This window comes from Tenrec ecaudatus, chromosome 4, assembly GCF_050624435.1.
Source record: "Tenrec ecaudatus isolate mTenEca1 chromosome 4, mTenEca1.hap1, whole genome shotgun sequence".
Lineage (NCBI taxonomy): Eukaryota > Metazoa > Chordata > Mammalia > Afrosoricida > Tenrecidae > Tenrec > Tenrec ecaudatus.
In genome coordinates this window covers 169453834-169481503 of record NC_134533.1, presented here as the reverse complement: position 1 = coordinate 169481503, position 27670 = coordinate 169453834, and the positions used below count along the sequence as shown (strand labels likewise).

The following is a 27670-nucleotide window of genomic DNA, read 5'->3' as shown; positions in this document are numbered from 1 at the left end:
GCCCCATGTACGTGTGTGTGTGTGTGTGTGTGTGTCTACAGAAGCATTTCATCCTATAGTCTGGTCTATTATAGTACAAAAGTTTTTCATTGCCATGGGGGCACTAAGTAATTCATTTATTTGAAAAGAGACTATAGGACCAAGACCATGAAGACAGAGCAGAGGGGAAGGACAGACACCCAAAGGCAGAGTGATGGGAGGGCTTCCTGGTCCAACCTGCAGTCCCAAGAACATGTAACTGAGAGGCTGAGTGGCAGAAAGCATACTGTCAACATAGCTGGAAAAAGGCCCTGTGGACCAGAAATGGTAACCTTATCACTTTGGACGCGGTGCGGCCACTGCGGAGAACTCTTGAACCAGCAGTGAAGCAGAATGCCAGGGGAGGGATGACTGGTGTCAGACTGGACTGCAATAGTTCTCAACCTTCCTCATGCCTCAACCCTTTAATACAGTTCATGTTGTGGTGACCCCCCAACCATAAAATTATTTTCCTTGCTACTTCATAGCTGTAATCTTGTGACTGTTATGAATCAGGCGACCTTTGTGAAAAGGTTTGACCCCCCCCAAGGGGTTGCGACCCACAGGCTGAGAACCGCTGGACTAGGGTAAAGAAGGACGGCGGAGAATAGAGGCTCACCTGACCTCTGCCTTGAGGCAATCAGCCTTCGACTACCATGGAGCTGGACTCTCCTTCCTACCGAGGCCAGCAGCGGTCAGATGTACTCCCCACCCCTGCCATTTCCTCACGGTGCAGCTACCTGCTCCCGTCATTATTCTGAGGTCTTTAGGGTTTGTATCTAGGAATGTTATTGTTGGATCATAGAGATCAAAACCATTTTATCCTTAACACTATGTACAAACTACAGCAAACACAATGAATATCTATCACAGATACAGTGTTGTCAGAGGGACCTGTGGAAATTACCCCTTGCCACTCGTTGTAAATTATGACTACACACTAAGTGTAAGCTCAGGAACAAACTTTCTGCTTTGGATTTCCTTATGGAAGTGAAAGTAATCCCAATCCCATGCATGATCTGTAAAGGGCTTCTCCATGTAATCATTATTAGATTTAGCCCAGTTTTCAATCACATAGGGGCCTATTCAAAGGGTTCATAAACAAATAAAGACACTAAAGCAATCTTGACGGAAAGAACAGTTCTGCTGGAGCTGCTTTTAAAACAAATGCATAGTGTCAGTAAATATTCACAATGTGGAAAAGAAGCCAAGGAACTGAGTCATCCTTAGTATCAACTAAGTGACACAGCTTCCTGGATGACTACATTCTTCAATGAAATGCTCATGTAAAACATAGTTGGCACCTAAGCTGGGCTGTCCACACTGCCATTCACTTGCTCATTCCTGTGGTTATACCAAACTTCATTACACACCACATACTTCACTGTCCCAAAACACAATCACTCTTGATGGAGAACTAGGTCTAGAACATCAGCAAGGAAAATGAAGCCACCTCATCTCTTTTCCTGCTATCTCCAACAAATGAATGCCTCTGTTCTTTATTCCAACCTTGGGCCATGCCTCCTTGTTTATTTTTATCTCCTCTGGGAATTACTCCATTACACCTCCTCTGTCCCATTTTCCATTCTTTCTTTCCACCAGCTCTTCTCAAGTCAAGGCATGTTTGCAATCTCTTCCTCAACAACCTCTCTCCTGAAGCTGATACCAAGGGATCCAGTAGAAAGTTTTGAAAATGACGATAGCAACAAATGCACAAATGTGCTTGACACAATGGATAGATGGATGGATTGTGATAAGAGTTGTACGAGCCCCCGATATAATGACTTAAAACAAAATTTCTCTCCCACACAAGCTGCCATTTCATTCATTCAGTAGCCATTTCTCAAGAGTAAATTATACAGGACACTGAAACAGGTGGAAGAACTCTTAAGGTCAAGAGTGATCCTAAGCTACTATATGTTCTGATCTTCCATTCATTTCTTAAAATTTTTAAGCTTTAAATAAAGATTTGAAAATTAATCTTCAATGGCATCTGTTAAAGTTTTTAGTATACCTCTTTAAAGCTTCTGACAAGTAATACATTGACTATTTGTATAAAATGTATCTAAGTTCCTAAAACATCCTCCTCCTGGTTTAACAACACTTTTTAAATTTCTCACTTTGGAAATTCTCAAACATTACAAAATTGTCTTACCTGTACACCCACTCAAGTATCCCCTTCCAATGTATTATTCTGAACAAATCCCTGTATCTCTAAAAGATGTGGATTCCTTAATATAGTAACAATACCACTATTTATTTATTTAATCTTTTTATTGGGGCTCATAAGGCTCTTATCACAGTCTGTACATACATCAATTGAGCAAAGCACCCTTATACATTCGTTGCACTTGTCATTCTCATAATTCACCTTCCACTTGGGTTCCCGGAATCAGCTCGGTTTCCCTTTTTTTCCCCGTCCCCCTCCCTCCCCGATCCCACCCCTGGTCCCTTGATAGTTTATAAATAATTATTACATCTTATCTTACACTCCCCGGCGTCTCCCCTCACCCATCTCCCAGAGAGGAGGTCACACATAGATCTCCGAGATTGGTTCTCCCTTTCTACACCCCCTTCCCTCCTGGTGTCGTCACTCCCACCCCTGGTGTTGAGGGGCTCGTCTGTCCTAGATTCTCTGTGCCTCCAGATCCCCACTGCACCGCTGTACATCCTCTGGTATAACCAGGTCCGCAAGGCAAGGTAGAATTGGGGTCATGATGATTGGGAGGGGAGGAAGTGTTCAGGAACTAGAGGAAGGTTTTGAGTTTCATTGTTGCTACACTGAACCCTGAGTGGCCCATCTCCTCCCCACTAACCCTCTGGAAGGGATGTCCAGCTGTCTACAGATGGGCATCACCTTCCTCACATAATCGCTTAAGACGAAAGTGTGCATAAGCAAGTGTGGTGAAGAAGGCTGATGGTGCCCGGCTACTGAGAGATATAGCGTCTGGGGACTTAAAGGCTTGAAAGCAAACAAGCGGCCACCTAGCCCAGAAGCAACCAAGCCCACACGGAAGCAGCACACCAACATAGGTGATCGTGAATGGCAGAGGATTCCAGGTCTCCAACAACAAAGGTGGGGTGGTGGTGAGAATCACATCACCGTGAAAGAGGGGGAGTACATGATGGGGACCCAATGCCCATCTGTAGACAGCTGGACAATACCATTATTAATATACAAAGATTAATTATGAACTATCCAGACAATATTCACAACTCTACAACTACCTCCAATTATTTAATTTTTTTTAAAGATTATGGATGGTTTGGATCAAGGTCCAACAAACAATGTCACATAATGCTCTTTTCCTCTACAGGTTCCCCCATATTTCTAACCCCATGCATTTGAGTTTATTAAAGAAACTGGGACATCTGTTCGACAGAGCTTCCTCCATGTATATTTCTAGGATTACATGCCTGTGCTATCATTCAACCTACCATGGCATGATCTGTATGGCTTATATGCTGCAGGTTACAATCAGAGGCTTTATTAGATTTCAGCATATCCTATCAGGTTGTCTTCTAATATCTTCTCTCAGATTCTTGCTGGAAGGGCCTCACTCCATGCCTTAGCCCTCCTCACTCACCTGACCTCTAGGTCTTCCCAAGTCAATCCCGTTACTACCACTGCAGTGAACTATTATCACAGTTACCCATGTGTCACACCTGTAGTTTTAATCCTCTCCACCCCTACCCATTCCTCACTTCTAAATGGAGTAAGTCCTTCTCAAACTCAAAATGTACAAAATATCCTCTTTACACTAAAATTGCTGTCCTGTTTTCCATCTTGAGTAATGATAACAAACCACTTAATTGCCAAATTACAAAAGCTTTAAATCATCATTCACCAGCAAATGTGCAGGCTAAAATCTGAGTCATTCTAAATTATCCTTCCCTCCTCTTACAAGCCAATCAGTTACCACATGCTCGCATATCTACTACTGACAGGCCTCTGCTATCCATTCCTTTATTTTTATATCCACTGTCATTGTCTAAATCGGGGGTGGTCCTTCATATAATACAGTTGAACATCTTCAGTATTCAAGTTGCTTCGAAGTCTGGTCTTTCTCTCATACTTCATTATACAGGCTCTATAAGGGGAAATCTGGGAATATATTTTCATTTAAAACATACATTGTCTTTTAAAAGTCAACAATCTTGCCCCCCGACCCCCTGGGAGGAGGACAAACAACAGAAATGTGGGTGAAGGGAGACAGTGGACAGTATAAGATATTAAAATGATAATTTATAATTTATCAAGGGTTCACAAGGTGGGGGGAGGGTAAGAGGAGCTGATACTAAGGACTCAAGTAGAAAGAAAATGCTTTGAAAATGGTAATGGCAACATATGCGCAAATGTGATTGACACAATTGATGTATAGATTGTTATAAGAGCTGTAAGAGCTCCCAATAAAATGATTAAAATCTTAGCTGTATATTTTTACCATCAAATAGAGTTACATATGTGGGATATGATACTTGTACACTGATTCAAGGTAACACTACAACTGCAAAAGGATGTAAATAAAGTAAATGTGTATTAATAGTTTGTGTAGGCTTTAAGGAGAATGTGATAGCTCTACTGTACTGATATGGAAATATTTCTAAGCTATATTGTTCAGTGTTGTTTTGTTTTTTAAAGTACAGAGCAGCACCTGTTGCCAGTAGTATGGAAGTAGAAAAAACAAGACATACCAGTGTAAAATACTAACATGTACACAGAATAAATGTGGAATGTTACAAACTCAAATAATAGTAACTACATTGGATAGGATGAGGAAGAAAGAGGATATTTAGACTTTTCACTATATCACAATTTCTACTATTTGAGTCTTATCACACAGATACAACTATTAAGAAATAATAATAATGACCCCAAACTAGCTTTGTTACTCTCAAAGTCTTCTATAAACTCCAATAACACTGGACAACTCAGCTATCACTTAAACTTTTGTGTCTCACTAACCTGATTGCTGATAGTTAAAAAGCCTTTGTCATGGATTAAATACAGCTACAAATTTTGTCAACCCTCATACTGAGAGGGACAGAGTACTTCCCCTCTTGAATACTAGCTAGATGCTGACTGCTTTACACCAAGAAAATTCTACAAAAGTTGCACTGTGCCATTTCTGGACCCAAACTCTAAGAAAACACGGTTGCTTTCTCCTTTGCGCTTACGAAAGTCTCACACTACATTTCTCACCTAAAGCTTGAGACTGCCTCAAAAACAGATCTGACCCACTGAACACTCATGCCAGAAGCCCCAACCAGTTGGGCGGTGACATCAAGAACATCATACTTCAGAAAGCAAAAGGATTATAAAGACAAAGAAAGAAACAATGAACGCGGATGTCAGAAGAGACTCAGAAACTTACTGATGAACATAGAGCAGCTAAAGCAAATGAAGAAAGGATGAAGTAAAAGAGCCAAATAGAAAATTTCAAAAGGCAGTTCAAGAGGATAAAGTATTATAATGCATAAACAGTTGGTGTTAAAAAGCCAAACATGAAAAAAAAATAGATATATCTTAAGCTGAAAGAACTGAAGAAAAAATTCAAGCCTCAAGTTACAATATTGGGAGGACAGCTACCTGTCTAACTGACTGGAAGAAATTCATATTTGTGTCCATTCCAAGCAAAGGTGACCAAACAGAATGTGAGGAGTTACCAAATTTCATTAATAGCATCTGAAAGTTTTATTTTATTGGGGGCTCTTACAGCTCTTATAAGATGTGTCAAGCATATTTGTGCATATGTTGCCATCATTTTCTAAACATTTACTTTCTATTTGAGCCTTGGCATAGCTCCTCTTTTTACCCTCCCACTCCTCCTACCCTTGTGACCCCCCCCTGATAAATTCTAATTATTGCTTTCATATCCTACGCAGACCACTGTCTCCCTTTGCCCCATGGTTTCTGTTGTTCCCCGCCCCCGAGGGGGGTAGTGTATGCATCATCATTGCCATTGGTACCCCTTCTTCCACTACTACCCCCACCTTCCCCCTACCCTCCAGGTATCGCTACTCCCATTTCTGCTCCTGAGGGCTTAATCTGACCTGGGTAGCATCTGAAAGTTTTGCTGCAGATAATTTCACATTTGCAGCACGACATTGACTGGGAACCTCCTGCAATTCAAGCTAGATTCAGAAAAGGGTGTGGAGCTAGGGACATCATGGCTGACATCAGATGGCTTTTGACTGCAAGCAGAGAATACCAGAAAGTTGTCTTGTGTTTTACTGACTATGCAGATAATAATATACTGCAGACAGCAGTGAGAACAATGAGAATACCAGAACACATTGTATCCATGCAGAATGTACAAGGAGAACAAGAGGCTAGTGCACACTTTAAAATTTCAAAAGGTATAGTGCTAAGGGCTGTACCCTTCCATCGTGCGTACACATTGTATCCATGCAGAATGTACAAGGAGAACAAGAGGCTAGTGCACACTTTAAAATTTCAAAAGGTATAGTGCTAAGGGCTGTACCCTTCCATCATGCGTATTCAATGTGTATGCTAAAATAAGTGGCATCAGGATTGGAGGAAGACATTAACAAACATGCTTGCTGAAAGCAAGGAGGACTTGAATGAAGTACCTGCTGATGAAGAGCAGGGACTACATTATGTCTTAGACTCAATCTAAAGAAAATCAAGTTCCTCACGACTGGACGGGTGAGGAGACAACATCATGACAAATGGAGAAAAAGACTGACGTTGTCAAGGATTTCACCTCGTTGACATATAACATCCCCGCCTCCCAAGATGACCAACAGAAATATGAGTAAAGGGGGCCAGCAGACAGTGTAAGATATGAAAATAGTAATAATTAATGGTTCGTGAAGATGGGGGAGGGAGGGGGACCAGAGGACCTGATACCAAGGGCTCAAGTAGAAAGAAAATGTTTTGAAAATGATTATGGCAACAAATGTACAAATGTGCTTGATACAACTGACTATAGGGATTATTATAAGAGCTGTAATAAATCAATAAAATGATTTATTAAAAAGAAGGATTTCACCTTGCTTGGCTCCACAATCAGTGCTCATGGAGGCAGTCAAGAAATCAAGCAATGTACTGCATTGGGCAAATCTCCTGCACATCTTGAAAATGCTGAAGAGCAAAGACGTCACTCTGACGACTAAGGTATATCTGATCCAGTTCCGGGTACTTTCAATTGCTTCATATGAATGTGAAAGTTGGATAATGAACAAGAAGATGAAGAAGACTCAAACATACCAAAGATTGTGAACTGGGCAATGTTTTATTCTGTTATACATAAGGCCTCCAAGAGTAATGACCACCTCTAAAGCAGTAACAGCAGCAATACAATATTAAAAGGCTTATGAAAACTTTCAAGGAGTGTGTGTCTTGGAGAAGGATGCTATTTTCTCAATACATAGCAATCTTTGATAGTATGTGTGTCTGGAACAACAAACCCACAGAAAATACAAAACTGAAAGCAATATAAATATCATATAAAGAAAATATGTTCTTGGGACTCATGTAGGTCAAGCCTTTCCAAAATAAGGATCAAAACCTCTCACAGAAGGCTTTGATCAGGGTCCAGTAAGGAATGCTGACCAAAATGAGGAAGACTATGGGGCAGAAGTTCAAATTCTTATAGAAATCAGACACAATGGACCTACAGAGACTGAGCTAACCACAGAACCTACTACCCTGAGATAATTTTAAAGCCTAGAACTTAAGTTAACTCATAAAGTCATCTTTAAACTATTTCGTTCAACTATTTAAGAAATGTTCACCTTGAATTGTGTGTTCTGGTAAAGGCTTATCTATATGAGATCAAACCAACAACAGTAACTCTACAACACAGGGCCATTTAGGGGACATAGAGTCTGAGTTAATCGTGGGAAAGAATGCGACCAATACTACTGAACTTTACATGAAGAGAACACTGCTACATAGATTTTCATACATACAAAATAAAAACTCAAGAGGATATTTTTTGGGAGGGTATTCTATAATCCAAAAAATTCAAGCTTTCAGCTTCACAGTCAAACAGCTATGGAATCTGAATACTATCTCTTATCAGCTCTCACTTTTAAAAAAAGGTATTTAAAAAATTGCAAAATAGCTTTGTTCTACAGCTTTCTACTATGTAAAAACAAAGGCCCAAAATACCTGGTCCCTATATTGCAAGGATGGTGGAAAAACTAAAAATCATATTTAAAGTGACTCAGTGTGTTTGGCCCTTAATAGGTGTGCCTTTTATTATTATACTTTGATAAAAAGTCATGAATTGAATTGGCTACTAGTAGAACCACATATACAAAAATTCATTTTTTAAAACAATTTATTAGGGGCTCATACAACTCTTATCACAGTTCATACATATATATACATCAATTGTATAAAGCACATCTGTACAGTCTTTGCCCTAATCATTTTTTTCTCTTTTCTTTTTTTACATTTTATTAGGGACTCATACAACTCTTATCACAATCCATACATATACATACATCAATTGTATAAAGCACATCCATACATTCCCTGCCCCAATCATTCTCAAAGCATTTGCTCTCCACAAAAATTCATTTTGCTGGACATTATCTTTCTATCAAGTACTTCTTAATAATCACAAAACTAAACTCACTGCCACTTAGTCAATTCTGGTTCATAGCCACCCTGTCGGCCTGAGCAGACTGCCCCTGTGGGTTTCTGAGATGAACTCTTCTTGGGAGTAGAGTCAGACTGCTGGCCCTGTGGTTGGCAACCCAGCATGTAGCCCCTACATCACAGGCTGCTAGTTAATAATCACAAGGAAGTGTGGAAACAGGATTTAATCATGGGCATTACCTAAGTTCACATCTATTTTATTTTGTTTTTATTGGACTAGTATCTTTGGTTCAGGTCTTACCTATTTGGGTAGCTGTCTAGTTCCTGATAAAGCAGAATGCATACCTCAGAAGTTACTCATTCCATGCAGAGTCATCAAGAAACAACGATGAAGGGGGAAACCACTTCTTAATGTCCACTCTATTGCTTTTACCTGAATTCACTTTTTAAACCAGGGATACATCCTACACAACGACCCAATATAAGGAATTTAAAGATTAAAAAAAAAATCAATGATTAACCAGTGAGCTTTTTTGTTGTTTTTTTTCCTTCTCATTAAAGCGACAGTATTTTTCATAGGGAAAAAAAGCAGAAACTAACAATATTGAACCCTCAAATGGTTTGGTAGGTAATATATGATCCAACTACTTAACGGTAATTTGACAAGATGTGGAACAGGCAACAGATATGACACATTGACTATATTTAGTAACATCGCATATAGCTGAATTCAGTACTCCACATTGGAAAGAATCACTAAGTCTTAAACCCAGAGCTTGCAACCTGGAACACTGGCGGACAGGGCACCACTACATTCCTCCGGACCCGAGAGGCTGCCTCACATTTCCTCCCTTCTGCTCCCACTGCCACCCTGCTTCTGGGCACACTAGTACTACTCTCAAGAAGTTCACTGCACTCCTCCTCTGAAGGGTTACAATACCTGAAATCTAGGTTTGCAGAAACTTTCCAAGAACTACATGTTTGAAGTTGTCAACCTTTAAATAGGAGATCCAACCACAACAGTAGTGAATTCCTGGTTTGTTGCTTTTTGTGTTTGAGGTGGACTCAGTGATTACAGACAGCCATATGGGATCCTATCAAACTGCACATCCTAAAACGAACTGGACTTACCATCCCATCTGAAGAAAACAAAATCACCGGACAAAATAAAGTAACAGTTCATGATCTTGGAAACCAAGCAATAAAGGATCAAATGGTTTCCAAGTCCAAAAACAAACTCCAAAGTAGTTTTGAGAATACAGGAACATCCGATGTCCAATAATGTAAAAATCACAATATCCAGAATCCATTGAAAAACTAAAAATGAGGCATGTGATGAAGCAGGTAATTATGACCCATCACAGTAGAAAGATCAATTAAAATTTACCCTGCATTGATTTATCAAAACAAACCAAAAAACCACCTCACTGGCTTTAAGTTGATGTCAACTTACAGTGACTATAGAACAGGGTAGAACTACCCCTATGGATTTCCAAGACTGCAATTGTTTACAGGAATAGAAAGCCTGATCGTCCTCCTGAGGAACTGCTGATGGTTTTGAACTGTTTATCTTGAGGACTGCAGCCCAATGCATTACCATTATGCCACCAGGATTGGAGATAGCAGATATATTCAAGAAGCTAGAAGACTGATCAGGTTAAGTAGACATGTTAAGTATTTTTAAAAATACTAACTGAATTTCTACAAATAAAAACTATAATGTCTGAAATTTTTAAAAGTACTGGATAGAAAAAAAGTACTGGATAGAATTAATTATTGAAACAGCACTTGAAGATACAAAACCATCTGAAATGTAGAAGGGTGTGAGGGTAAAGACCATTAAGATAAACAGAGCATTAAGGAGTTTTAAGATAACTTCAGACAGCCCAATTAACATGTAACTGGAATCCTTGAGAAAAGGGGGCAGTGACAGAAAAATACTTGAAGAACAACCAAAATTTTCCAAATGTGATTAAAAACTAAACTCAGAGGCTCAAGAAGCTCATCGAGCACAAGAAACATGAAGAAAAGCTACATTATGGCCTATTTAAACACGTGATAAAGACAAAGCAGCCAGGGAAGCAGGGGCACAGACACAAAAGACTACAAATTGTACATCAAATCAAGGACTAAAGCTGGACTGTCCTGAAAGGCAGGTCACCACAGTTGTAGAAACGGTGTCACTGCTTCTGCTTTTCCAGAGAAACCGACCTAACAAATCACTCAGATAATGTGGAATGATAAAGAAAAATGTGAAGAGTGATCCTCTAAGTTCTGACTACACAAAAACAAAGACGCTTGAACACATGCTTATTACCATAAGTATGTTTTCTAATGTCTGGGTACGTAAATTTCACCATCACAAACAGATGAGATTTTACAATGCAGCCCAAGAAGAGGTCTAACTGTATAAATTCTGTAAACTCTGTATTTTTAATGCCAAAGAATTATTATTGCAGGGGCAGTGAATGTAGCTCTTCTAGTTAGTCTCTTAACTCCCACCAAACCACCTTTCCATGTGTGGGTCTGGCAGGAAAGTGAGGGAAGATACTGATAGGATTCATCTGTGAGTCATTGTGAACAGGATTCCCTGGAGCGGCATCCTGCTGTGAGGAGGAGGAGTAGGGTGTAGGAGATCTCACTAACAGCAAGAGCCAAGAGTGGAGCGGAGCGAAGAGTCTCTGGATCTGAGACTCCTAAGCAATGTACCTCCTGGATCCAAAAGACAGGTACACCATCAGAGGAGCCACAGCAGAATTGGGAACCAGATCATGGAAGAGTGATGCTCCTCCCAACCCCTGGAGCAAGCTGAGTGGTCTTTGTGCAGGTGGCTGGCTGGTGGAGCAAAGTTGCCCCAAGTCACTTAATTGGGGAAACTGCATTTGCTGACCCAAGGAAGTGGAGCTGAGTGCCTTCAGGCTGAGGCTTACTGGAGCGGGTGCCTCTGGGCACTTAATTCAGGGAGCTGGGTTTGCTGACCCAAAAAACTTTAAATTCAGGGAGCTGGATTTGCTGACCCTAAAATGCTTGAGCACAACGCCCTCAGGTTGAGGCTTACAGCACAGAGATTTGCCCCTTTGGGCACTTATTACCAGACCTGGAATTTTGTAACACATCCTGATAAATAACCAGAGCATTTCTCACTGGCATTTCAACTTGTTAAAAACATTATAAACATGAATTTTGTCTTTCTGTGAGCCACTGAAATGGTAATCAGAACTAATTACGTAGTTGTCAGAATGCTGACAATTTTACCTACTTCAAATTTCCATGAATCTCACTTGTTAAAGCCCAAAGGATCTAAGTAAAAGAACTACATCAGAACAATACATCTGCTGCTTCTTAAAATACATTTCAATTTCTTCCCTCACATGGTCTTTTATTGCAGTATGGAAAAATGAATAAATAAGCTACTGGTGTAAGTACACAAAAGGATATATATTTGAAGGACAATTAGTTATCATGTATCAACAAAGATGGGAGTCTCAGAGTGATACAAATTATTAAAATGACAGTCTGATAACCAAAAAGGTTGGAGGTTCAAATCCACCTAGAACAGGGGTGTCAAACTGGCAGTCTGTGGGCCACAATGGGCCCCCAAGGTAATTTTTTGTGGCCCACGATACTCTGAAATAAAATGAAAATAGAAAAAAATTGTTATGAAGAAAATAGCACTTAGGGGAAATTGAGGCAATGCCATACACACAATTCCCTCATTACATTTTATTTCAGAGCATCATGGGCCACACAAAAATTACCTCGGGGGCCGTATGAAGCCTGCCAGTTTGACACCCCTGACTTAGAGGTAACTTAAAAGAAACACATAGTGATCTACTTGTGAAAAATCAGCTACTGAAAACCTAGAAAGCAAAGTTCTGTTCTAACACATATATGGGCTATGACAGTCAGAAATGACTCAAAAGCAAGCACACCTGTGTATGTGTGTATGTTTATGATCATCAAAGACATTTTGTTTCAGATAATTTACAGGTAACCGACATGGGTCCTCAGAGAATATACACCCCAAAATATTCACTGTGCCAATATTATAGTAGCCAAACTGTAAATAATCCATAAAGAGACTGGATAATTAAATGGTATATCACCATGTCAGGCATCCTTTAAGAGTAATGAGACAGATCTATAGGCACCTACACAGAAAAGCAACTGCATACTGACGTAATTGGTTTATTGTGCCACCCTGGCCAATAAACATGTGGGGTTAATTGAAGGGTGGAGGGATAAATGGCTCAGTGAGCCTCGCCTTTCTAGTTCTTGGGTGTCTTACTTTGTGATGGTCAGATCAGGATGCAGCTGCCTTAGCCAGTTCCTCCTTCAGCTGGCAAGGTTCAGTTCCTGCAAGACATTCCTGAGGAGAAGCCAGATGGACCTACCACGATGCTGCCTGGGTACTGGAGCAGATATGTGGTGACCCTTGCCAGTGCACATTCACTGATTCGGCTTTCCTCCTGCAGACAGCATCATAGTGTGTGTTTTGTGAGATGGAAGAGGACTTTGTGGATTGGTGTCAGACATATGGGTTAATGTTGGGCTTGTGGGCTTGGGCAGCACTGGGTTGGGATGTTTTCTTGATGTGCACTTATCCTTTATATAAAACTCTCTCTTATACATATGAGTTTCTCTGGATTTGTTTCTCTAAATGTACCCAGACTAACACACATACCAAGTGGGAAAAGCAGATTAAAAGCATATATAGTATGAGTCAATTGTAAGAAACAAAATTTTTACCCTAACTTTCTATTTGTCTATTAATGTAAAAAGAGTTGTCCATTTCTATATCGCAGCCACCTCTGCTGATCTCAGGATTCCAGTGAGACTTTTTTCCTTCAAGCAAATCTGTATGTTTGTTAAAAGCCTGAATTATTCTCAATAAAAACGGCAATAAGAGTGCATCTGACTGGGGGTTGCAACTGACCCTCACCTCTCCCCACTTCTGTATCCTCAATAAAATGATCTTTAACTGCAAAAAAAAAAAAAAAAAAGAGTGCATCTGAATGGACAATGGGCCTCTACTCAAGTACTCCCTCAATGAAAGAACACTTTGTTCTACTAAATTGGCATTCCATGATGCTCATATTCTCAACATGAAAGCTGAAGACACAGTGGATTCATAAGCAAATATGAAGAAAGCTCATGGTGCCCAGCTATCAAAAGATACAGCATCTGGGGTCTTAAAGGCTTGAAAATAAACAAGCGGCCATCTAGCTCAGAAGCAATAAAGCCCACATGGAAGAAGCACACCAGCCTATGTGATCACGAGGTATCAATAGGATCAGGTAAGACATCAAAGAACAAAAAAAATCATATCATTGTGAATGAGGGGGCGTGTAGAGACCCAAAGCCCAACTGGAGGAAACTGGACATTCCCTTATAGAAGGGTCAAGGGGAGAAGTCGAGCCAGTCAGGGTACAGTATAGCACCAATGAAACATACAACTTTCCTCTGGTTCTTTAATGCTGCGCCCCCGCCCCTACTATCATGATCCAAATTTTACCTTACAAATCCAGCTAAACCAGAGCAAGTACACTGGTACAAATAAGAACTGGAAATACAGAGAATTCAGGACAGATGAACCCCTTAGGACCAATAATGAGAGTAGTGACACCAGGAAGGGAAGGGGAAGGAGAAAGCGGGGGAGAAAGGAGGAACCAATCACAAGGTTCTACATATAACCACCTACCTGGGAAATGGACAACAGAAAGTGGGTGAAAGGAGATATCGGACAGTGTAAGACATGAAAAAATAATAATTTGTAAATTATCAAGGGTTCGCGAGGGTGAGTCTGGGAGGAAAAGGAAAAAAATGAGGAGCTGATACCAAGGCCTCAAGTAGAAAGAAAATGTTTTGAGAATAGAATGATGGTGGCAATAAATGTACAAATGTGCCTGACACAATAGATGTATGTATGGATTATGATAAGAGTTGTATGAGCCCCCAGTGGTTAAAAAAAAAAAGATGTACAGCCTTGATGGGTTGGGGGGGGGTGCATCTGTATAGTCATACACCAGGAAAACAAAATATTGTAAAGGCTAGTTCCTAGCAAAGGTAAGTGACAGAATAGAAACATTTTAAATCAGATAAAATCACACTCTAAATAAATGAGCAGTATTAGAAAATATTTTAATAGTAGTTTGAAAATATGAATAGTACCTCCTTAAGGAAAACCAAGTTCTATTTGTGATTCTCTGCTCTGTACTCTCTTAGCACACAAGAGCATAGGAAAGGTTACAAAATTACTATTCGTTCTATAATGTTTAGTTAGATTAAGCAAACCAGTTTTTCAACATGCACATAAAAACAGATCAGTAAAACTTGTTTGAGCACAGTAAAAGGGTCAGTTGTCTGAATCTGTTTAAATAGATGAAGCAAGCTTATGATCTTTTATTTGATCTAATATAAACCTCACAATTATAAGTTCAGCTTTTAGAGAAGCATTTCTTATATAGGTCAGGAAACCAAACTATAGTCCTTTCTTCCATTCCTCCTCCTAGAGAAAATGGTTTTCCTCCAGATACGAGTGTCGCAATGTCTACATAATCAAAAATAGAGGTGATACAATTACAACTGAAAAATAGTCACAAGGAACTTAAAATAATTATTTTGTCTATGTGTACTTAAAATTAAGGAAACAGACTGGGAACAAGATTAACTAGGATAAGAAGGATCACATGGGAATCCACAGACCTTAAAGGGAATTTAGTTTTTAACTTAAATGAGGCAAAGGCCCTGAAAACTGGAATACTTAAAGATGTGTAGAAAAAGTGCACTAAGAATGGTAGTACAAAAGGATAAAGCTGTCTCATCAGAGTTAATTTACTACGTGAATCTATTAATTAAAAGATGTTATTCTTTTAAAAAGAAATAATATAAACAACTTCCAATGCTTACGTTTATAATAACTGAAGTAAAACTAAACCAGGGAAAGGCTTGTTACTAGTCTTCTGGGTGAATCATAAGTACTTTTTGAATGTGGTATGTTCACTGCAGTAGGCACTGAAGCTCCACGAGGAACAAAACAGACAAAACTCTTCTCACTGTGCTTCCATTCTACCTGACAAGCAAACAGGGTTGTATGATGGAAAGTGAGGGAATGAATGGATGGTGGTCAGGAAGCGCCTGAGGACATGATACTTGAATTAAGACATGAATGACAAGCAGACAGTCATGTGACAATCTTAAAGAACTCTCTGGGCTAGTGCTTCTCAACTTTCCTAACGTAGTAGGAAGGCCCTTTAATACAGTTCCTCACGTCTGGGGTCTTAAAGGCTTGAAGGTAAACATGCGGCCATCTGGCTCAGAATCAACAAAGCTCAAATGGAAGAAGCACACCAGCCTGTGTGATCACGAGGTGTTGAAGGGATCAGGTATCAGGCATCAAAGAACAAAATATCATATCATTGTGAATGAGGGGGAGTGCGGAGTGGGGACCCAAAGCCCATCTGGATACCCCCTTACAGAAGGGTCACAAGGAAACGAGCCAGTCAGGGAGCAGTGTGGCAACGATTAAACATACAACTTTCCTCTAGTTCCTAAATGCTTCCCCACCCCACCCCCCAACTATCATGATCCCAATTTTACCTTACAAATCCAGCTAGACCAGAGAATGTACACTGGTACAGATAGGAATTGGAAACACAGGGAATCCAGGATGGATGATCTCTTCAGGACCAGTGGTGAGAGTTGCAATACCAGGAGGGTAGGGTAGAAAGGGGGAACCGATTATAGGGATCTACATATACCCTCCTCCCTGGGGGTCGGACAACAGAAAAGTGGGTGAAGGGAGACGTTGGACAGTGTGAGATATGACAAAATAATAATTTATAAATTATCAAAGGTTCATGAGGGAGTGGGGAGCGGGAAGGGAGGGGTAAAAATGGGAACCTGATGCCAGGGGCTTAAGTGGAGAGCAAATGTTTTGAGAATGATAAGGGTAACGAATGTACAAATGTGCTTTATAATAAGAGTTTTATGAACCCCAACACAATGATTACAAAAATACAGTTCCTCGTGTTGTGGTGACCCCAACCATAAAATTGTTTTCGTTGCTACTTCATCACTGTAATTTTGCTACTAGTATGAATTGGGCAACCCCTGTGAAAGGGTCATTTGACCCACCCACCCCCTCCCAAAGTGGTCGTGACACACAGGTTGAGAACCGCTCCTCCAAAGATAATACTCATATAAAGTATAAAAGTACTAATAAAAATTTTAATATAGCTCTGAATCAAATTCTTTCAATGAAAATGAGTTTGAGAACCACTAACTGAAAAGTTCTAAATCACAAATAAATGGCATGAAATGAGGACAGCATTGGAGAGATGATATCAGTTGATAAGAACCAGTTTGTTGAGTGCTTACTATATGCACTAATTTATATGACCTCATCTGCAGGTCGGAGAATATTCAGAGATAACCACATACCTTACAATTAATCATAAACTAACCTTGTAATTAAATAGGTTAAAAGTGGTTGAATAAATGAAGACATTCATCTTTAAAGTAATGCAAAATTTTACAAAACCATGGTAGCATTTCATGTGCTAGATTTGCAAAAATGTTATAAGCTCCTAATATCTGAGATTGGTGAGCATGAGAGTGAAGGGATCCTCTTGCTCACCCCAGCTGTTCTATAAACCGGGTAATATCTTTTGATGACAAACTGTCACCATCGACTAAAATGTGCAATACACACGCCCACCTTCCAAAAATTTGCTAGAGCCCCAATCTGACTTATAAGATTATGTAAAAATATTCATTTTATTCTGCTTAATGAAAAACTAGAGATCATCAAATGCTCATCAGTAAGAGATTAAACAAATCATGAGCAATATGGAATGACATGTATATTAAAAAGGTAATGCTGTGAATTATATACAAATAAAATTTACACTAAACAGGAAAATATTGTGAAACAGTTTATGTATAATTTATTTGCGTAAAAAAAGTGTTGCTTGTAAATCATTCCCGTTGTTGTTACAGCTGTCATCAGAGACCCCATGCACAACAGAAACACTGCCGGCCCTACGTCATCCTCACAGCCGTTATGTTTGAGCCCCTCGTTGCAGCCACCGTATCGATGCATCTCATTAAGGTCTTCCTCGTTTTCACTGGCTGTCTTACTTTACCAAGCAAGATGCCCTTCACCAGGAATTGGTCTCTCCTGACATGTCCACCTCCATGAGACAGTCTCACCATCTTTGCTAAGAGCATTTTATCTGTACCTACTCTAAGACAGATGTGTTTGTTCTTCTAGCAGCCCATGGTACTGTCAACATTCTTTGCCAACACCTTGATTCAAATGCATCCATTCACCTTTGGTCTTCCTTATTCACTGCCCAGCTTTCACATGCACCCAAGGTGATTGGAAGTCAGCACACCTTACTTCTCACAGTGACATCCTCCTTCGTCAACACAAGAGGTCTTGTGAAGATCTGCCCGAACCGGTAATTCAATTGAGTTCTTGACTGCTGTTTCTGTGAAAAATACTTGTGGATCCATATAAGAAATTCACAAGTTCATTCTTTTCTCCATTTACCATGATGTAACCCATCGATCCAGATGTGAGCACTTTGGTTTTCTACAACGCACTGTGTTTCAAACTGAAGGTGAAAGCAAGTGCTTTTCAAGTCCTGTTTTCAGCAAGCAAGGTTGTGTTACTTACAGATCTCTGGCTGTTCATAAGCCCCCGGTGCCCTCCATGTAGTTCACCTTCTCTACCTGATGCGCATACAAACTGAACAGGTACAGTGAAAGGATTCAACGCAATGCACGTCTTTCCCGGTTTTATATCACATGCTATTCCTTTAAGTTTGTACGACTACCTTTTGTTCCATGTACAGAATCTGCATGGGCACAAGTATTCTGGAATTCCTGTTCTTCTGTTATCCGTAGTATGCTATGCCCCCCCACTCCCGCCAAATGCCTCTTACAGACAATAAAACACAAGGCTTTCTGGAGAGTCTCTGCTTTCAGCCAAGAGCCACCTGTCATCAACAATATCTCTTATTCCACACCCTCCGAAATTTGGCTTGAATTTCTGGCAGCTCCCTTGCCAATGCACTGTTACTGATCTTCAGCGAAAATGTACTTGTATGCGATATTAATATTGTTTGGAAATGTCCACCTTGTGTGGGGTCACTTTTCTTCGGGATGGGAAGAAATATAGCTCTCTTCCAGCCAGGTAGCTGTCTTCCACATTTCTTGGCACAGGTCAGTAATTTACTTCCAGTGCTTCATCAGCTTATTGAAACATCTCAATTGGTATTCCATCAATTCCTGGAACTCTCTTTTTGGCTAGTGCTTTCAGAGTGCCTTAGACTTTTTCCATAATTACCACCAGTTCTTGACCTCATGTCACCTCTAGAAATGTTCACCTGTTAACCAATTCCTAGTGATGTAGTGACTGTGTATTCCTTCCATCATTGTTTGAGGCTTTCTGGATCTTTCACTTATTTTGCCCAGAGAACCCTTCAATGTTGCAGCTGAAGGCTGGAGAGATGCTGACTGTGTTCTTCCTTTTTGACTTTCTGGTCCAGGTCTTTTGCAAATTACATTAAATACTTTGTCTTCTTCACCTTCTCTCTGAAATTTTCTAGAAATCATTTATACAAATACAGGTTTGTATATGCATAAAAATATCTAGAAGGATATATTATAAGCTGTTAGTGTTTTTCATAATTTGGAACAGGATTGGTATGGGAAGCAGAGAAAGAACAAGCAGGGGATTCCTTTTTAAATTTTATAAAGATATATGTTCCCCTCCCCTCCCCACCGCCAATAGTGAAAAGGGATTACTTTAGAGAAGCTTTTTAAAATCATTTTAATGGGGCTCGTACAATTGTTATCACAATCCACACATACATCCATTGTGTCAAGCATATTTGTACATTTGTTGCCATCATCATGTTAAACATATTTTCTTACTACTTGAGCCCTTGGTATCAGCTAGTATTTTTCTCCTCTTCCTCCCTCCCTCATAAATCCTTGATAATTTATCATTATTATTCTTCCATGTCTTGCACTATCAGATGTCTCCCTTTATGCCCTTATCTATTGTCCATCCCCCTGGACATGGTCAATTGTGATTGATTGGGATGGTCAATTGTGATTGGTTTCCCCTATCTCGCCCCATCTTCCCCTTCCCCTTCCCCTCCTGGTATGGCTACTCTCAATATTGGTCGCGAGGAGTTTATCTGTCCTGTGTTCTCTGTGTTTCCAGCTCTTACCTGTACCCGTGTACATGTTCTAGCCAGATTTGTAAGGTAGAATTAGGGTCAAGATAGGAGTGAGGAAGCATTACAGAACCAGAGGAAAGGTATGTTTCATCGGCACTGCACTGCAACCTGACTGGCCTGTCTCCTCCCCAAGACCCTTTTGTAAGAAGATGTCTAATTGCCTACAGATGGGCTTTGGGCCTTCACTCTGGACTCCTCCCTCATTCACATTAACATGATATTTCGTTCTGATCCCGTCGACACCTTGCCACCACACAAGCTGGTGTGGAGAAGTTTCTTTTTTTTAAAAAAATGTGTTTGAGTTTACCTATAGCTTGGAGTGAGAGGAGCTATTTTCCTAGGACTCTTCATTTCAGCAAACGCAGATATGTCCCCAAATCTGAGCTAATTATAATGGAATTCTTTAAAATCAAATTCTAAATCTTCACTTGCCAATACAACCAGGCAAGAAATAAAATACAGGAAGAACCACCACCAAAATAAGTAAATCAATAATAAAATTCTAATCAGACCACAATGAAGATGATTTTACAAAAGCTGTGTGCATTTACCATATACACTTCAGTATAAGCTGACCTGGATACCAGCCGAGGCACTGAATTTTACCACAAAAACTACATTAAAAATTTTGCTGCAAGTTCATGATGGATGGGGGGGCTGGAAGGGAAGGGAAAAAATGAGGAGCTGATACCACAGGCTCAAGTAGAAAGAAGATGTTTTGAGAATGATGATGGCAATATCTTAAATTAAGACACAAAACAACACTCTGGTTAAAAATTAAAGTAAAATATCACACTATTTGATGACATTTACTTTATTTCTATGGGGGCAGGGCTGTCAAGAAAATTCATTCAATTTGGGGGTAAAAAGGAAAAAAGAGATAAGATTGTAAGCTCTTTTAGTTGAAATAGCTAAAAAAGAAATAAGCATAGTATCAAATTGCCAGTATACATCTCCCCTCTTTAATTTTTAGGATTTGTTTACTGAATTTTAAAAACAAACAGTTGCAAGGTCCACACCTAGATTAAGCCTCTGGTGAATCCCTTCTGACCAGAACTGAAAGATGTGAACAGCTTTGTTATTAGACAGTTATCATAAAGACGATCATAGCAGATATAGTTAAGCTAAAATGTAACATCTTATTTGATTCCCCCTTTTCATCCATTTAAAAGTTGTCTTGGCTTTAAAAAGAGGTGGGAGGAAGGTGACATACACACGGATTAAGTTTCCAGTGGATCCCCTCTAAACACAGACCAGATCTGTGAATAGCCTTGCTATTATGCAGAAGGCAAGGGAAACTACAGCAGATGTAGTTAGGTAAAAATTTAACACCTTATCATCTGATCTCCCTTTTGACCCATCTTAAATTTAGTATAGTTTTAATATTTTCTGCTTCTTTTATACTGAGGTTTTTCTCTATTTTTTTTTTTAATGTAGGCTGGGAACAAAGTGAATAGAATAATGTTTTCTACCACGTCATTTTCCCAAGCCTGTTTTAATGTCCCAAAGTTTAATTAACAGAACAGGGAAGCTGCCCTGAACTGAACTCAACACTTGGGAACTCTATTTTGTTACTGTTAGCTTGTTTCTTTGCTTTTTGTTTTTGAATGTGTTTTGGTACATGAAATGCAGGATGGGTAAATGTATAGGGACAGTAACTGTATTAATGGATTCTTAGGGGAATGGGAGGAGAGCTTAGAGGAAAATGGGGCACTGATAACAAAGAGTACAAGAAAGAAGAAAATGTTCTACTATGATTGTGGTAATGATTGTACAACTGTTCTTGGTATGATCAAACTTGAATTGTATGATATGTGGATATTTTCTCAATAAAATCATTTTTAAAATAAGGCACAATGTTGTATATAAATGGCTATACTGGATGGTGTAAGATGTGGCAAAATAAAAATAAGGGTTCCGTGGGGGCGGCCGAGGGGTGGGAGAGGATAACAGGGAGCTGCTATCAAGTTGCTCCAGAAGAAATGAAATGCTCTGAAACTGACCATGGCAGCAACTGTACAACACTGCCTAATATGACTGAGCTGTGGGATCTTATGGTATTTGTAAGGGCTCCAAATAAAGTGATAAAAAATTTAAAATAATAATGTTTTAAAGGCACAATACTACCTTAAATCAAATGCTACCCACTTACCTTCCTCGTCTATCCATTTCATGGTGAAAAGCTGTTCATTGTCGAAAGAACACATATCTCGAACTTCACTACAAAGACCCTCAAAGGAGATTGAAGGTTCAAAATGTGTTATCATGATGTCCCTGTGAAAGAAAAAGTTTTAAGTTATACAATTAGTAAAAATAAGGCTCAATTTATTACTGAGTAGCTGACAATTTGATGGACTTGAGAAATTTTGTAAATACATAATATATTACTGCCTCTTGAAAGTACTACTAGCAAAAAATACTAAATAGTGAGTTAAAATAGAAATATTAGATTTGTCTTCACTGCAGCCTTCCCTCCTAATTCAGGAGGCCCATCCTAATAATCCTGAAAGATGGTATAGTTCCACTTATGTGTTAATATTAGTTATCAGAAACTCAAGACGCTAGCGAGGCATTCTACTCCACAGAACAAATGTATTATTGACAAAAGGGGCACAACCTAACACGGACCCATTCAACCAATTTCTACAAGGACCGTCTAATTGCACTGGGTACATCTGTCATCCGGTCAACAAACGCACTCTCTCAATACTGCTTCACCATCACTGTCCTCCCTCATCTACACCTTAAAACGACAGTTGTCGGTTTGATTTGATACAGGCAATTCTTTAAAGGACTGCAATGCTCAAGGCAAACAGTCTTGACTAATTCTGCTAAGTCAGCTAAACTCTTTAGTTTGAAGGTTACGTCAAAGGACAGTTTCCTTCAAGATTTAAAATGTTCTCAGGGTAACAATGGTGGGGGTTCCTCCAGCCTCAATGAGCCCAGTAAGTCTGAGTTCTATAAAGAAATTTTAAAATCTATTCCGTCTCCCCTCTCCCTTTGGTCAAGACTTATCTATTAAATGTTTGATCAAAACATTCAGCAATGGTAGCTGGGCACCATCAAATTCTTCTGGTCTATTGCAAAGGAGTAGTTCCTGCAGTCACCTATGCCTTCGGTTCAATCCTCCAGTTCTTGGGTCTGCTACTCCAGGGGAACAGAAACCAACTGTTGCACCTGGTTCCAATTTGTATCTCAGCCCGCCCCACCACTTCCAACAGAAACACTCTACGACTGACACCGGGTCACTCACAACCTCCACACACGGGGACTTCAGAGAGTTCATGAAAATTTTCCATTATCTTTTCATTCAAATTTTCAAGGAGTTTTTTTAAAGCACCCTTAAGACCTTCATCCTTGGACTCTTTAACCACGACACTCTCAAGGTGCAGCTCAGTTTACAGTGGAAAACAACTCTTTACCAGGCACTTCAACATCAACTTCCAGTAAACCTTTTTCAGCTACACAAACAGAATGATCTTTATTTCTAAACCCACCCAACTTGTATCTTATACTCCATCCTTTGTTATTTAACTCACCTTACACTACGGCACATCTTCAACTAGACAGTAAACAACTAGAAGGCAAGAATTCTTGGGACTTTTTAATATAGTTACATAACTACTTAGACACAATGTGTTTTTTTGCCTGGATGTAGAGGTACTTCCCATGAGAAACCCCCACCTTCTAGAAAATGCCCTTTAACAAAGAATATTATTGCTTTCTCTTCTTATAAACATTTACAGAACACTTACTATGATGCAGGTGTTTAAACCTCTTATTTAATCTTCACAACTGTCTAATAAGATATACTAATCAAATTTTACATTTTAAAAGGCACAAACATACTTGCTAAAATAATCATAGGAAATTAAATATGAATTCAAATCCAAATCAGCTATTGACACTGTGGTGGATGCTGTGATCTGACCTTTGTTCCCAATCACCGAGTCCCCAACACAATAGAGGATTTCCTCTCTGCTGCGGGCAATGCAGCCAGAACAAGCCTCAGTTGTTAACTCACTTCCAAGAATGACTCCTCCTCTCTGATCCCATCTCCCTCCCAGGAAACGTGTTCCATGGACAGACTTAACAACCCGACTGGACACTACTTGCAAGAGCTCTGCAGTGTCAACTCTTGCGTTCAGAACTCCCTGGAACGCCAGTCATGGTTCCTGCTGAGACTTCAGTGCAGCGGATTTTAGTCTAAGCTTGCTTTCTTCTGTTTCACAGGTGTCGTTCCTACTAGCACTCCCTAATACATGCTTATCTTCTGAGAAATCACTTTCCACAGCAGCATCCACCCAATGGGCAACTACTAACAGTACATATTTTTTCAAATAAAAATGGAATGGGTACAACCTGTCAATTCCACTTTAAGCGACTGACCAATATAATCTTTGCTTTACAGATTAATTTACATTGCTAATGATGGCTTAATTTATTTATTCTGTCGAGAAAAAACAGCATTGCTAGCATATGTAACTTCTTTTTTTAATCTATCTTCTCTGACTACATGTAAAATCCATGAGAGCCGGCACTTTGTTTTGCTCACTGTTATACCTGAAGCAGTACCTCCAGCTCTTAATATTAGGGGGCTTCAAAAAGTTCGTGGAGAAATGGAACTGAAAGATAACGAAAATTTTCCACTGACTTTTTGAAGCCCCTTTGTATGTGTTGAGTGAATAAAGGCGTCACATGTCTTCTACAAAAGGAGCATGGGAAAATGCAGAAAGGGAAAAATAAATCAGAAAGCAAGAATGCCAGGTAAGAGGCAGCCACAAGATAATGGTTAAAAGCATGAAAACTGAGCCCGGAGTGTCCGTGTTTAAATGCTGCCCCCTAACACTTACCAGCTGTGTGATCTTGGGTGCATTAGTTCATTTCTCTGGGCTCAGCTTCCTCTCCTCATCTATAAATTGAGGATAGCAACTCAACGATTGTTATAAGGATCTGATGGATTAATTAATAATTATAGCACTCGGAACAGTGCCTAGCATGACTGCACACTGTTTAATAATTTTTAAAAGCAAACCTTTCATATTCATACCACACTTTAAAGAGATGTGAAACCTCATTAGGAGATAGACATGTATGGATGGCGCTGGCTGGGCGCTGTTTTGTTCTGTTGTACGTAACACAGGGTTAGAACTTCTTCAACCTAGCCACCACCACCACCTTCTTAGTGTTTCTTGTTTAGTTTAATGTGGTAGAGAGAACATACCATGCTATCCCTTCCTATGGACCCACTGAAATGACTAAATATAAAAATCTGGGGGGTGGGGGTCGGGCAGGACTGCACCAACAGCAGACTAAGAAGTGTAAGAAAACCCGGGGAGTCTAGAAATGGTATAATATTGCCTAAGAAACATACTAGCCCAAGACAGCAAAAGAGGAACCTAAGATGTTTTATTGACAGTTTTATTGACACAAGATTATTTCGCCCTCTCTATGCCTCTAATCATACTACTTGGCTCTACAAGTGTACAATTAAGCATCCATTACACATGCTTCTTTTAAATTTGCTTTAAAAAGGAATTTAGGCATTAGCTTGTAGAGCTATTATGTTAAAAACCTTTATAATATAAAAATTACTTAGAAAAGTCAAGATAAGAAGTGAAAGGAAGTCTAAATTAAAAAACGGCTTTATCTTTCCTAGTTGAGAGTCAATATTATGCCTTAAGTTAATAATTTAACAATAAAAGGGGAAAGGTTTAAGTGTATTATGTAAGGTTATACAATTGTAACCTCAAGAATTAAACACAGTCAGGAGAGAAGATAATGCTGAAATGCTAAGTTCCTGGTCTTTTATATGGATCAAGAGATACAAACAAACAAACAAAAATTAAGTGGTTAACTCTATTGCTCCAAATTCACCCACGAGGTGGTGGAGCATACAAGGGACAAAGTCATGGAATCTTCTTAGACATAACCAAATACCCTGAGGGAATGAGTCATCGGAACTGGGGGATCAAGATCATCAGGACTTTAGGAGACTGCAGGGTCAACTTGCCCACGGTTCACAAAGAATTGGCCCTACATCCTACTTTGGTAAGTACTGACTAGAGTCCTAAACGCCCGAGAGCCACCAGCTGAGGTGCAAAAAACTGTCTCTCCTGTATGGAGGAAAGACTGCAACGAAAATCAAAAGACCTACAGAAACAATTAGCCCAGTGTTCCCCTGACCCGGGCAAACTATAGTCTTCACAAGCCTGAGGTTAGAAGAATGAATGGTGCCTTAGCATTCCCAAGTGCTCTGAAAAGGACCACATTAGGAGGACTTGGACAAAGTGAGAGAAAAAGATGGAAGCAAACCCAAAACCATAAAGGAGAAATTGGTGGGCCCACAATTATGGTCTGTAGTCACCCTTTGCGTCTGGAAATAAACTACCCCTTATTAGAATAATCAACCATTTAAGATCAAAGGGGCAGCATTTAACCAAGGCCAAAGTTCCCAGAAGGAGGGAAAGAGGCAGCATGCAGGCAGGAAATGCAGGGAGCTGGTTCACTGAGAAGACTAATGCAGGAGCTAAAACAACACATATGAACTGTTGAATGTAAAACTATGGTCTGCTCTTTAAATCTTCACCTAATTCACAATAAGTTTTTAAAAAGGAAAAATAAAAATAAAATTTGTGAATTGGGAGAAGCAGCCAGTAAAGGTACCACAAAACATAACAAAACAAAACCACCAAACTGGTTGCCATGGTGTCAGTGCTGACTCACAGCGACCCCGATATAGCAGGGTAGAACAGTTGTTCACCTGAGTTTAGGGAACATGAACTCTTTTGTCAAAGAAGTAGAAAGCCCCTTTTTCTCCTAGGCCTTTCTCCCTCGGAACTGTAGGTGGTTTCAAACTGCTGACCTTGTGGATTGCAGCCCAATGCATAACCACAACGCCATCACCACAAAGGCCGTATGATTCAGCTTTTCTTTTTGTTGTTGTTAAGTGACTCCGAGTTGGTTCCAACTCATAGCAAGTCACCCTGTGTACAACAGAATGAAACCCTGCCTGGTCCTACCTGTGCCATCCTCACAACTGTCCGTACGTCTGAGCCCGTGCTTGCAGCCACGGTACCAATGCACCTTGCCGTGCCCCCCTTTGTCCAGCTGCCCCTCTACTTTACCAAGCATGGGGTCCTTCTCCAAGGGCTGCTCTCTTCTGGGAACATGTCCAAAGTATGTGAGACAAAGTCCTTGCCTCTAAGGAACTTTCTGGTTCTACTTCTTCCAAAACAGAACTGTAGAGGATAGAGGTGGAAGGAGGATAGACGTTTTGCTTAGACTCTTCTGAATGATGCGTTGTTGGTTCTATGAAGTTAATTCTGACTCAGGGCAACCCCCTTTGTGCAGAGTAGATCTCTACCACAACGGTTCCAGGCTGTGGCCTTTTGGAAGCAGATCACTCCCAGAGACGTGGCTTCCATGGCACTTCTTGATGGGCTCTAACTGCCAACCTCTCAGCTCGTCGCTGAGCACTGAAACACTGTGCTAGCCAGGGATGTCTTTTGAATGGTATAGGTTTCTATTAATTTTTCTACCATGTGAGTGTATGATTTTTTAAAAGTTGAAATATTTTAATATTAAAGAAAGTAAAAATAGGTCCTTCATCTAATGACATTAAAAATAAACTTGTTGGGAAAAAATGAGGAGCTGGTGCCAGGGACTTATGTGGAGAGCAAATGTTTTAAGAATGATGAAGTCAATAAATGTACAAATGTGCTTTACACAATTGATGGATGTATGGATTGTGATGAGTTTATGAACCCCTAATAAAACGATTTTAAAAAAAGAAACTTGTTGCCTTAATCTTTCTTTCAAA

At 39.8% G+C, this 27670-nt stretch overlaps 1 protein-coding gene and 1 non-coding gene across 3 annotated transcripts in view; both read right to left on the bottom strand.

Annotated features, from left to right (window-relative positions):
• Positions 1–27670, bottom strand: part of PRKCI (protein kinase C iota) — a 79590-nt gene that overhangs the window by 42204 nt on the left and 9716 nt on the right. The window contains exons 1-2 of one of the 2 annotated variants that reach the window (XM_075547020.1): positions 24702–24752; positions 22001–22122 (exon numbers count right to left, since the gene is read on the bottom strand). In XM_075547020.1, coding sequence (XP_075403135.1) covers positions 22001–22122; positions 24702–24724 — 145 coding nt within the window. In that variant the 5' untranslated portion in view covers positions 24725–24752. Of the gene's footprint in view, positions 1–22000; positions 22123–24701; positions 24753–27670 lie in introns of those variants that run through there. The other variant, XM_075547019.1, reaches the window with a different exon arrangement.
• Positions 21278–21409, bottom strand: LOC142447625 (small nucleolar RNA SNORA36 family). The gene has a single exon (XR_012784294.1). It is a non-coding gene; the product is annotated as a small nucleolar RNA SNORA36 family (small nucleolar RNA).